The sequence below is a fragment of the Balaenoptera acutorostrata genome, chromosome 17, assembly GCF_949987535.1.
Source record: "Balaenoptera acutorostrata chromosome 17, mBalAcu1.1, whole genome shotgun sequence".
Taxonomy (NCBI): domain Eukaryota; kingdom Metazoa; phylum Chordata; class Mammalia; order Artiodactyla; family Balaenopteridae; genus Balaenoptera; species Balaenoptera acutorostrata.
The window spans coordinates 52,830,128-52,843,229 of NC_080080.1; the positions used below are offsets into that span (position 1 = coordinate 52,830,128).

Sequence of the window (13,102 nt, forward strand, 5' to 3'; positions counted from 1 at the left end):
GGAAGAAATTCTAAAGGCAAGAGCTAAAGCTATAGCAAAAATCTATTCAAAATATTCCTTGTGTGGACTTCAGAGCATTAGTTAACTCACCAGCATGATCCCCTAAGTTCACTGGCAGTTTGATGAATGAAGATGTGTACAAATAAGAAATAACACCCAAAAAAGGGGACACTAATTTCAAAAGGGGGCACTAATTTCAACCTGCATTAGGTGCACAAAGGGGGGAGAAAATCAATGTTTGACAAATGGAAAATGACAAAATCAGTAAGGAGAGACTTTTATTTTCAATTTTCTAAGAGGTCTTTGCACACAATGGAGTGTTAAAACCAAGAAAAATAACCAATAAAAACACACTCAATGGGCTCTATTTAAAATGCATTATCACAAGCTACAAATATAGAGCAGGAACTAATTGCTTTGTTTGTTCAAATAAAGTTTAATGGTTTCTTTAATGTAGAGTAGGTAGTTTTAGACTTTGAAACTTGATTACATTTTGCTAAAAGGACTATGCAAGTTGAGTACCCAACCTGAAAGTCTCACTACATTTAGCTATCTATGTGAAATTTGTTTTACACCATCAAATTATTCATTCATTCACTCATTCAACAAACATTTATTAAATACCTATAGTTGACAGATATTCCAGAACTGGAGGATGGAAATATCAATTCCCCAAGGGCTTGAGGGAAAACAGATACCAGATTGAGGTGCTGGAGGCCACAATAGAGGGAATTGGGAGGGTTTACAAGTTTTCCACAGCATTTATGTGCAGTATGTTTCTTCTGAGAATGGTGCTGCACAGAGAACAGAATTTTGATTCAAGGACCAACAAAAAGAGTTGCTTATTTAAAATGTCCTTTATAAACAGCAGGAATAGAGCTGGGAATGACACCATGGAGGTTATGTAGATATGAGACTTGCACCCACAACACTTTGCTAAGACTGCCAATCACAAGGATCCAGGGAAACGCTCAGAGCCGTCTAGTGACCACGTCTATCAGGCCTGCCATTATAGTCAACTGCTTTTGGTCCATTAGCTACTATTTATAAACTGTTCTAGAGAAAATTAACAACTCCCTTCTCTGTGCTCTGCACATTTTACTCACACTTCTGTTATTTAATTGTTAAATAACAATTAAGTTCACTACGTTGTAGCAGAAACAAATAGCCCAGGGTCAAATTTTGCCTCTGAAATTAACTTACAGCAATACTTGAGAAAAATAAATTTACCCTTTCATTGTGTACTATCTTTGTCATCCGTAAAATAGAACTAGTACCACCGACCTCATAAACTTATTGTGAAGATTAAGTAAGACAATGTGAACACCTAGCCTAGGGTCTGGCTTCTAGAAGATGTGCAGTGAATTGCTGACTGAATCAAATGAATGAATGGCCACACACTAACTTCCTCTTGTCTCCTATTTGTATAGGCAGCTCGCTTTCTTACCTGATAATAAGTTTTTTGAGAGTAGGGACAGTATTCAATTCATTTCCCTATTTATCCTAGGAATTCAGAGGGTATACTCAAAAATGTTTGGAGGAGTGAATTAATGGCAATCTTGGTTCAAGGATTTTCTTCCCTTGAATAACAGTTTAATGTACCTTGTAGTTGTATTATATGATATTATTATCTTGAAACATTTATATCTGTTCTATGTGAAATTATGGAGTTTCTATGAATTATTTAAAAGAAGAGGTAAACAATAAATAAATATAATAATACCTTAGATGAGGGTCTTCAAAGACTATCTGTTTGAAAAAGATTTAAGTGCAATTATCATACCCTTTCTAAAGTAAGCTTCCTCAGAATAAATGTTGCCTGCGTAATAATGAGGCTTAAAAGAGACAGAGAGAATTAAATAGGGTTACATATTAAAAATAAGTGCCTACAGAGAGACTTCAAGATGGCAGAGGAGTAGGAACTGGAGATCACCTTCCTCCCCACAAATACATCAGAAATACATCTACATGTGGAACAACTCCTACAGAACACCTACTGAATGCTGGCAGAAGATCTCAGACCTCCCAAAAGGCAAGAAACTCCCCACATACCCAGGTAGGGCAAAAGAAAAAAGAAAAAACAGAGACAAAAGAATAGGGATGGGACCTGCACCAGTGGGAGGGAGCTGTGAAGGAGGAAAGGTTTCCACACACTAGGAAGCCCCTTCACCGGCAGAGACAAGGTGTGGCAGAGGGGGTAAGCTTCAGAGCCACGGAGGAGAGCTCAGCAACAGGGGTGCAGAGGGCAAAGTGGAGAGATTCCTGCACAGGGGATCGGTGCCGATCAGTACTCACCAGCCCAAGGGGCTTGTCTACTCACCCGCTGGGGTGGGTGGGGACTGGGAGCTGAGGCTCGGGCTTCAGAGGTCAGATCCCAGGGAGAGGACTGGGGTTGGCTGCGTGAACACAGCCTGAAGGGGGTTAGTGTGCCACAGCTAGCTGGGATGGAGTCCAGGGAAAATTCTGGAACTCCCTAAGAGGCAAGAGACCATTATTTCGGGGTGCGCAAGGAAAGGGGATTCAGAGCACTGCCTAAACAAGCTCCAGAGACGGGCATGAGCCGCGACTATCAGCGCGGACACCAGAGGCAGGCATGAAAAGCTAAGGCTGCTGCTGCAGCCACCATGAAGCCTGTGTGCAAGCATGGGTCACTATCGACACTTCCCCTCCTGGGAGCCTGTGCAGCCCGCCACTGCCAGTGTCCCGTGGTCCAGGGACAACTTCCCCGGGAGAACACACTGCGCGCCTCAGGCTGTTGCAATGTCATGCCGGCCTCTGCCGCCGCAGACTCACCCTGCATTCCATATCCCTCCCTCCCCCCAGCCTGAGTGATCCAGAGCCCCCTAATTAGCTGTTACTTTAACCCTGTCCTGTCTTGGTGAAGAACAGATGCCCTCAGGCAACCTACAGTCAGAGGCAGGGCCAAATCCAAAGCTGAACCCCAGGAGCTGTGCGAACAAAGAAGAGAAAGGGAAATTTCTCCCAGCAGCCTCAGGAGCAGTGGATTAAATCTTCACAATCAACTTGATGTACCCTGCATCTCTGGAATAACTAAATAGACAACGAATCATCCCAAAATTGAGGTGGTGGACTTTGGGAGCAACTGTAGACTTGGGGTTTGCTTTCTGCATCTAATTTGTTTCTGGTTTTATGTGTATCTTAGTTTAGTATTTACAGTTTGTTATCATTGGTAGATTTGTTTATTCATTTGGTTGCTCTCTTCCTTTTTTATATATATACATATATATATTTTTTTCCTTTTTCTCTTTTTCTGAGTGTGTATGTATATGCTTCTTTGTGTGATTTTGTCTGTATGGCTTTGCTTCCACCATTTGTCCTAGGGTTCTGTTGGTCCATTTTTGTTTTTTGGGGTTTTCTTTTTTTCTCTTTTAGTATAGTTTTTAGCACTTGTTATCATTGGTGGCTTTGTTTTTTGGTTTCATTGCTCGTTCTTTCTTTTTCTTTTTTTAATTACTTTTTAATTTTTTTATTTTTAATAACTTTTATATTCTTATTTTAATACCTTTATTTATTTTATTTTATTTTTTCTTTCTTTCTTTCTTTCTCACTCCCTTTTCTTCTGAGCTGTGTGGCTGACAGGGTCTTCATGCTCCAGCCAGGTGTTAGGCCTGTGCCTCTGAGGTGGGAGAGCCAAGTTCAGGACATTGGTCCACAAGAGACCCCCCAGCTCCATGTAATATCAAATGGCAAAAGCTCTCCCAGAGATCTCCATCTAAATGCTAGTACCCAGCTCCACTAAACGACCAGCAAGCTACAGTGCTGGACACCCTTTGCCAAACAAGTAGCAAGATAGGAACACAACCCCACCCATTAGCAGAGAGGCTGCCTAAAATCATAATAAGGTCACAAAAACCCCAAAACCCACCACCTGATGCAGTCCTGCCCATCAGAAAGACAAGATCCAGCCTCATCCACCAGAACACAGGCACCAGTCCCCTCCACCAGGAAGCCAACACAACCCACAGAACCAACCTTACCCACTGGGGGCAGACACCAAAAACAATGGAAACTACGAACGTGCAGCCTCTGAAAAGGAGACCCAAACACGGTAAGTTAACCAAAATGAAGAGACAGAGAAACACACAGCAGATGAAAGAGCAAGGTAAAAACCCATCAGACCAAACAAAGAGGAAATAGGCAGTGTACCTGAAAAAGAATTCAGAGAAATGATAGTAAAGATGATCCAAAATCTTGGAAATATAATGGAGGAAATACAACGAACATTTAACAAGGAGCTATAAGAACTAAAGAGCAAACAAACAATGATGAACAACACAATAAATGAAATTTAAAATTCTCTAGAAGGAATCAATAGCAGAATAACTGAGGCAGAAGAAAGGATAAATGACCTGGAACATAAAATAGTGGAAATAACTACCTCAGAGCAGAATAAAGACAAAGGAATGAAAAGAATTAAGGACACTTTCAGAGACCTCTGGGACAACATTAAATGCACCAACATTCGAATTATAGGGGTCCCAGAAGACGAAGAGAAAAAGAAAGGGACTGAGAAAATATTTGAAGAGCTTATAGTTGAAAACTTCCCTAATATGGGAAAGGAAAAGGTCAATCAAGTCCAGAAGCACAGAGAGCCTCATACAGGATAAATCCAAGGAGAAACACGCCAAGACACATATTAATGAAACTATCAAAAATTAAATACAAAGAAAAATATTAAAAGCAGCAAGGGAAAAAACAACAAATAACATAAAAGGAAATCCCCATAAGGTTAACAGCTGATCTTTCAGCAGAAACTCTGCAAACCAGAAGGGAGTGGTAGGACATATTGAGAGTGAGGAAAGGGAAAAACTTACAAACAAGATTACACTACCCAGCAAGGATCTCATTCAGATTCAACATAGAAATTAAAACCTTTACAGACAAGCAAAACCTAACAGAATTTAGCACCACCAAACCAACTTTACAACAAATGTTAAAGGAACTTCTCTAGGCAGGAAACACAAGAGAAGGAAAAGACCTACAATAACAAACCCAAAACATTTAAGAAAATGGTAATAGGACCATACATATCGATAATTACCTTAAATGTAAATGGATAAAATGCTCCAACCAAAAGACATAGATTGGTTGAATGGACACAAAAACAAGATCCGTATATATACTGTCTACAAGAGACCCACTTCAGACCTAGGGACACATACAGACTGAAAGTGAGGGGATGGAACAAGATATTCCATGCAAATGGAAATCAAAAGCAACCTGTAGTAGCAATTCTCATATCAGACAAAATAGACTTTAAAATAAAGATTACTACAAGAGACAAAGAAGGACACTACATAATGATCAAGGGATCAATCCAAGAAGAAGATATAAGAGTTGAAAATATTTATGCACCCAACATAAGACCACCTCAATACATAAGGCAAATGCTAACAGCCATAAAAGGGGAAATCAACAGTAACACAATAATAGTAGGGGACTTTAACACCCCATTTTCACCAATGGACAGATTATCCAAAATGAAAATAAATAAGGGAAAAAAAGCTTTAAATGATACATTAAACAAGATGAACTTAATTGATATTTATAGGACATCCCATTCAAAAACACTTTCTTCTCAAGTGCTCGTGGAACATTCTCCAGGATATATCATATCTTGGGTCACAGATCAAGCCTTGGTAAATTTTAAAAAACTGAAATCCTATCAAGTATCTTTTCGGACCACAACGGTATGAGACTAGATGTCAATTACAGGGAAAAATCTGTAAAAAATACAAACACATGGAGGCTGAACAATACACTACTAAATAACCAAGAGATCACTCAAGAAATGGAAGAGGAAATTTAAAAATACCTAGAAACAAATGACAATGAAAACACAATGACACAAAACCTATGGGATGCAGCAAAAGCAGTTCTAAGAGGGAAGTTATAGCAATACAATCCTACCTCAAGAAACAAGAAACATCTCAAATAAACAACCTAACCTCACACCTAAAGCAATTAGAGAAGGAAGAACAAAAAAAACCTCAAAGTTAGCAGAAGGAAAGAAATCATAAAAGTCAGATCAGAAATAAATGAAAAAGGGCTTCCCTGGTGGTGCAGTGGTTGAGAATCTGCCTGCCAATGTAGGGGACACGGGTTCAAGCCCTGTTCTGGGAAGATCCCACATGCTGCGGAGCAACTAAGCCTGTGAGCCACAACTACTGAGCCTGCAAGTCTGGAGCCTGTGCCTCGCATCAAGAGAGGCTGCGACAGTGAGAGGCCCGCACACCGCGATGAAGAGTGGCCCCCACTTGCCACAACCAGAGAAAGCCCTCTCACAGAAACAAAGACCCAACATACCCAAAAATTAATTAATTAATTAATTTAAAAAAAAAAGAGACTACCTTCTTTAAAAAAAAAAAAAGAAATAAACGAAAAAGAAATGAAGGAAACAATAGCAAAGATCAATAAAACTGGGGCTTCCCTGGTGGCGCAGTGGTTAAGAATCCGTCTGCCAATGCAGGGGACACGGGTTCGAGCCCTGGTCCCAGAAGATCCCACATGCCACGGAGCAGCTGGGCCCGTGAGCCACAATTACTGAGCCTGCGCGTCTGGAGCCTGTGCTCCGCAACAAGAGAGGCTGTGATAGTGAGAGGCCCACGCACTGCGATGAAGAGTGGCCCCCACTTGCCACAACTGGAGAAAGCCCTCGCACAGAAACAAAGACCCAACACAGCCATAAATAAATAAATAAATAAAATTTAAAAGAGATAAGCAAAACATTCTCTCTATAAATTTTATCTTTAAAAAAAATCAATAAAACTAAAAGCTGGTTCTTTGAGAAGATAAACAAAATTGATAAACCATTAGCCAGGCTCATCAAGAAAAAAAGGGAGAAGACTCAAACCAATAGAATTAGAAATGAAAAAGGAGAAGTAACAATTGACACTGCAGAAATAGAAAGGATCATGAGAGTTTACTACAAGCAACTATATGCCAATAAAATGGACAACCTGGAAGAATTGGACAAATTCTTAGAAAAGCACAAGCTTCCAAGACTGAACCAGGAAGAAATAGAAAATATAAACAGACCAATCACGAGCACTGAAATTGAAACTGTGTTTTAAAATCTTCCAACAAACAAAAGCTCTGGACCAGATGGCTTCACAGGCGAATCCTATCAAACATTTAGAGAAGAGCGAACACCCAACCTTCTCAAACTCTTCCAAAATATAGCAGAGGGAGGAACACTCCCAAACTCATTCTATGAGGCCACCATCACCCTGATACCAAAACTAGACAAAGATGTCACAAAGAAAGAAAACTATAGGCCAGTATCACTGATGAACATAGATGCACAAATCCTCAACAAAATACTAGCAAACAGAATCCAACAGCACATTAAAAGGATCATACACTATGATCAAGTGGAGTTTATCCCAGGAATGCAAAGATTCTTCAATATACACAAATCAATCAATGCAATACACCATATTAACAAATTGAAGGAGAAAAATCATATATTCATCTCAGTAGGTGCGGAAAAAGCTTTCAACAAAATTCAACACCCATTTATGATAAAAACTCTCCAGAAAGTAGGCATAGAGGGAACTTACCTCAACCTAATAAAGGTCATATATGACAAACCCACAGCCAACATGGTTCTCAATGGTGAAAAACTGAAACCATTTCCTCTAAGATCAGGAACAAGACAAGGTTGTCCACTCTCACCACTATTATTCAACATAATTTTGGAAGTTTAGCCACAGCAATCAGAGAAGAAAAAGAAATGAAAGGAATCCAAATTGGAAAAGAAGTAAAGCTGTCACTGTTTGCAGATGACATGATACTATACATAGAGAATTCTAAAGATGCTACCAGAAAATGACTAGACCTAATCAATTAATTTGGTAAAGTAGCAGGATACAAAAATAATGCACAGAAATCTCTTGCATTCCTATACACTAATGATGAAAAATCTCAGAGAGAAATTAAAGAAACACTTTCATTTACCACTGCAATAAAAAGAATAAAATATCTAGGAAAAAACCTACCTAAGGAGACAAAAGACCCATATGCAGAAAACTATAAGACACTGATGAAAGAAATTAAAATGATACAAACAGAGGAGAGATATACCATGTTCTTGGATTGGAAGAATCAATATTGTGAAAATGACTATACTACCCAAAGCAATCTACAGATTCAATGCAATCCTATCAAACTACCACTGGTATTTTTCACAGAACTAGAGCAAAAAATTTCACAATTTGTAAGGAAACACAAAGACTCCGAATAGCCAAAGCAATCTTGAGAAAGAAAAAGCGAGCTGAAGGAATCAGGCTCCCAGACCTCAGACTCTACTACAAAGCTACAGTAATCAAGACAGTATGGTACTGGCACAAAAACAGAAATATAGATCAATGGAACAGGAATGAAAGCCCAGAGATAAACCCATGCACATATGGTCTCCTTATGTTGATAAAAGAGGCAAGAATATACAATGGAGAAAAGATAGCCTCTTCAATAAGTGGTGCTGGGAAAACTGGACAGCTACATATAGAAGAATGAAATTAGAACACTCCCTAACACCATACACAGAAATAAACTCAAAATGGATTAAAGACCTAAATGTAAGGCCAGACACTATAAAACTCTTAGAGGAAAACCTAGGCAGAACACTCTATGACATAAATCACAGCAAGATCCTTTTTGACCCACCTCCTAGAGAAATAGAAATAAAAACAAAAATAAACAAATGGGACCTAATTGAACTTGAAATGTTTTGCACAGCAAAGGAAAACATAAACATGACAAGAAGACAACTCTCAGAATGGGAGAAAATATTTGCCAATGAAGCAACTGACAAAGGATTAATCTCCAAAATTTACAAGCAGCTCATGCAGCTCAATATCAAAAACACAAACAACCCAATCCAAAAATGGGCAGAAGACTTAAATAGACATTTCTCCAAGGAAGACATACAGTTTGCCAACAAACACATGAAAGGATGCTCAACATCACTAATCATTAGAGAAATGCAAATTAAAATTACGAGGTATCACCTCACACCAGTCAGAATGGCCATCATAAAAAATCTACAAACAATAAATGCTGGAGAGGATGTGGAAAAAAGGGAACCCTCTTGCACTGTTGGTGAGAATATAAATTGATCCAGCCACTATGGAGAACAGTATGGAAGTTCCTTAAAAAACTAAAAATAAAACTACCATATGACCCAGCAATCCCACTACTGGGCATATACCCTGAGAAAACCATAATTCAAAAAGAGTCATTTACCACAGTGTCCATTACAGCTCTATTTACAATAGCCAGGACATGGAAGCAACCTAAGTGTCCATCAACAGATGAATGGATAAAGAAGATGTGGCACATATACACAATGGAATATTACTCAGCCATAAAAAGAAACGAAATTGAGTCATTTGTGTGAGGTGGACCTGGAGTCTGTCATACAGAGTGAAGTAAGTCAGAAAGAGAAAAACCAATACTGTATGCTAACACATATATATGGAATCTAAAAATAAAATGGTTCTGAAGAACCTAGGGGCAGGACAGGAATAAAGATGCATACATAGAGAATGGACTTGAGGACACGGGGACTGGGAAGGGTAAGCTGGAACGAAGTGAGAGAGTATCATGAACATATATACACTACCAAATGTAAAATAGATAGTTAGTGGGAAGCAGCTGCATAGCACAGGGAGATCAGCTCCGTGCTCTGTGACCACCTAGAGGGGTGGGATAGGGAAGGTGGGAGGGAGAGGCAAGAGGAAGGAGATATGAGGATATATGTGTATGTATAATTGATTCACTTTGTCATAGAGCAGAAACTAGCACACCATTGTGAAGCAATTATACTACAATAAAGATGTTAAAAAAAAAAAGTGCCTAATTTTTAACCAGTAAGTATGCTGATCCTCAGATGGCTAAGGATGCCGAATATATTTAGTGCACCAAAGAAAAGGGGTTTTAGAATCACCAGATAGCATTTTCATTTAATCTAGCAAGTTTTAGTTTCACTTACATTTTTCAGTTATAGGATCACAGACAACCCTGAAAGTAAAGGGATAAATATGCTAAGAACATTCTTCCAGAGTTGGAGGATGGGGTCATACTTCAACTTAACTTCTTAGCACTTGATACGTCTGTCTGTTCCATATGTCTGTTCCCTATAAGCTTTGAAGGAGCTCTTGATATGTGCACTTGGTATGTCTGTCTGTTCCATATAAGCTTTGAAGGAGCTGACTCATCTTACTCAAGCTTGGTACATGATTCAGCATAAACTTGTACATATACCTATATCTGCCTGTGGCTCAGTAAGACATTTTGTTTCAGGGAAAAGTATCATTAAATAAGCATGTCATATATTTTCTAATATATTTCTGTAAAATTTAGTATGTGCACGTGGGTAGAAATTATAGCCCAAACTATGGGGTGGTGAGGCAGGAATTGGGAACTTGGCTAACAAATCTTAAACACTGTTCAACAGCAATTTTAAATTTCTGAACATGGACATCCTGGATAATAATTATTAGAAGATGCTGCTTCCATGTGTCCAAGTTATAATACTTTGGTCAAATAATTAATAGTACACAGACAATTTCCTCCTACCTATAAGTGAAATAGAAAAATATAATCCCAATATTAACATTAATTCTGAATGTTAACAAATGCCTTCCTATTCCTCTATCTCTTATCACACATTTACTGAGCACCTGTTGTGTGTTAGACATTGTGTTAGGAACTGAGAAACACAGGATAAATATATTGTCCCTACCCTTTTAAGTAGCTCAGAGTATGAAGGATGGACAGACAAAAGAAAAATGGTGGAGTTTTGTGATGTGAGTCATGACAGAGGTGAGCCCTTGGTGCTTTTTGATGCAGAGAAAACCATATAAAGGAGGCAACACCTGGTCCAAATTTTGATGGGTTAATTGAAATTATCTGCACACCTTCGTCCCCATTAAAAAAGGGAAAAATATGTCCAAAGTTCTGGGAACAGCATAGGTAAAGGCATCAAGGTAAGAAACTCTGCTATGCACTGCTAAACAGAATGAGTATGAGATGCTTCAGGAGGTGAGTGAGACAGAGAAAGTAGAGCTTTGTATATCATGAAAGGGAGCTTGGATTTTTTTTCTTTAAGTCATGTGAAGTCATAGGATTTGACATAAATAGAATTGTTAATGATCTGATCTAGAGAGATCATCTCACTGACATTGTAGAACTGATCAAGGAAAGCAAGAATAAAGGCAAGGAAACCAAAGCCAAAAGGAGAAAATAGGCATGAGAAAATTTTAGAAAGGAGAATCAGTAGAACATGGTTGCTGGCTGGATGAGGGCTAAAGGAGAGTGAGTGGTGTAGGATCACTGACTAGTGTAGATGAGGATTCTCATAGGATACTCAATAAGAGGAGGAGCATGGCTGGCTTTAGGGGAAATGGAGAATGATGATGAATTCAGGTTTGTTGTAGGTTAAATCTGAGATGAGCAGAACTGCTAAGTGAGGAAGACAATAAGCAGCTGTTGGACAGGTCAACAGCTCCAGATACTAATATTAAGTGGAGGTAGAGGTTTGGTAGCATCCACATACATGGTGATCTTTGAAACAATGAAAGTGGATGAAATTTCCCAGGAAGTAAATATGAAGAGAAAAGAGAAGAGGGCTGAATCCTGGTAAATATTTATTTTAAATGGCTAGCCATAGGATGCAAGAAGGACCCTGAAAACTGGAACTGAACAAGTAAAGTAAACCAAGAATGGCATTACAGATTCTTTGGAAAGAGAAAGTTCCAAGGACAAAATTGTCCCAAAAAAGTCAAATGCTTCAAAAGTTTTACTCATCTCTTCATGCCTTTACCTATTCATCCACTCAAATATTTATTGGGCTTTTAATATATTATAGTCACTAGTTATATACAGTTGCTAAACAAAATCAACCGTGTCCTGAGATAGATTACCATTTCATGGAGTAGACTGATCTTAAATAAATGGGCCAAGACATATATGTGTGATTTCAAAACGTGGTGAGTGCCATAAAAGAATGTTAGTGTACAAAGGATTCCCTGGGTATGATCATTAGGAGGTTATTGGTGGCTTTCACAATGGTAGTCTTGATGGAATAAGAGAAGTGAGCAAAAGTCAAATCACCACCAAAATTGCCATGAGTTGAAGAATAAATATGGAGGAAGGATGTGGAGCAAAGCAAGGTAGATAACTCTCTTAAGAAGCGTTAGTGTGACAATTAGAGCAATACAAAAAAGAAAACAAAGCCAAGGAAGGTTTTTTGATTTATGATATGGGAAGATAGAGCATATTTATAGGCTGATGTTAGAAGGAACTAATAGAAAGAAGTAGCTATAAATATTTTTAAAGTGAGAAAATGTTTAATGAAATTGGCTAAAATTAATATGAATTATAAATATAACATATTTCAGGTGGATTCAAATGAACTAAAGAGACACTACAGGAGTTCTACAAAATTTCAGGTAGGTGACTTACAATTCCAAAGTTGTTCAACTAATCCATTCCCATTTTGACTTTAAGTTCCATCTATAAATTTCTACCAAAAAAAAATCTGCTTCCTTTAAAAATTGTAGCCTTTGTAACAAAGTTTATACAGATGAAGTTTTATTAGGCAGAGTTTTTGCTTCTCAATAATTATACAGTATACTTCCTAGTATGTGCAAATGTGTAATTCAATATATGGGTCTTTACTAAGCAGAACAAAATCCTAGCGCCCACATTTAAATTCCAATTTAAATGTCAACAAAGGAGTATGGGGTATACTTTGTCTTGTCCATACATAATTCTAGCCTCCAATTCATGTAGCATGATGATGTAAAAGTCTACAAAATTGTTTCTACTCCTATTTCTTTCTTGTTCATATAAGCAAAATATATGCTACGGTATAGCACAGGAAACTCTGCTCAATATTCTGTAATAACTTAAATGGGAAAAGAATTTGAAAAAGAATAGATACATGTATATGTATAACTGAATCACTTTGCTATACACCTGAAACTAACACAACATTTTTAATCAACTATACTCCAATATGAAATTTTTTTAATTTTTTTAATAAAAATATTTTAAAAATAAAACCACTGGAAAT

General features: G+C 38.1%; 1 protein-coding gene across 1 annotated transcript in view; it reads left to right on the forward strand.

The window, feature by feature from the left end:
• CNGB3 (cyclic nucleotide gated channel subunit beta 3) overlaps positions 1-13,102 on the forward strand; it is a 150,847-nt gene that overhangs the window by 72,995 nt on the left and 64,750 nt on the right. The window contains 1 exon segment of the mRNA XM_007176107.2: positions 12,426-12,476. Within this exon segment, the coding sequence (XP_007176169.2) occupies positions 12,426-12,476 (51 nt within the window).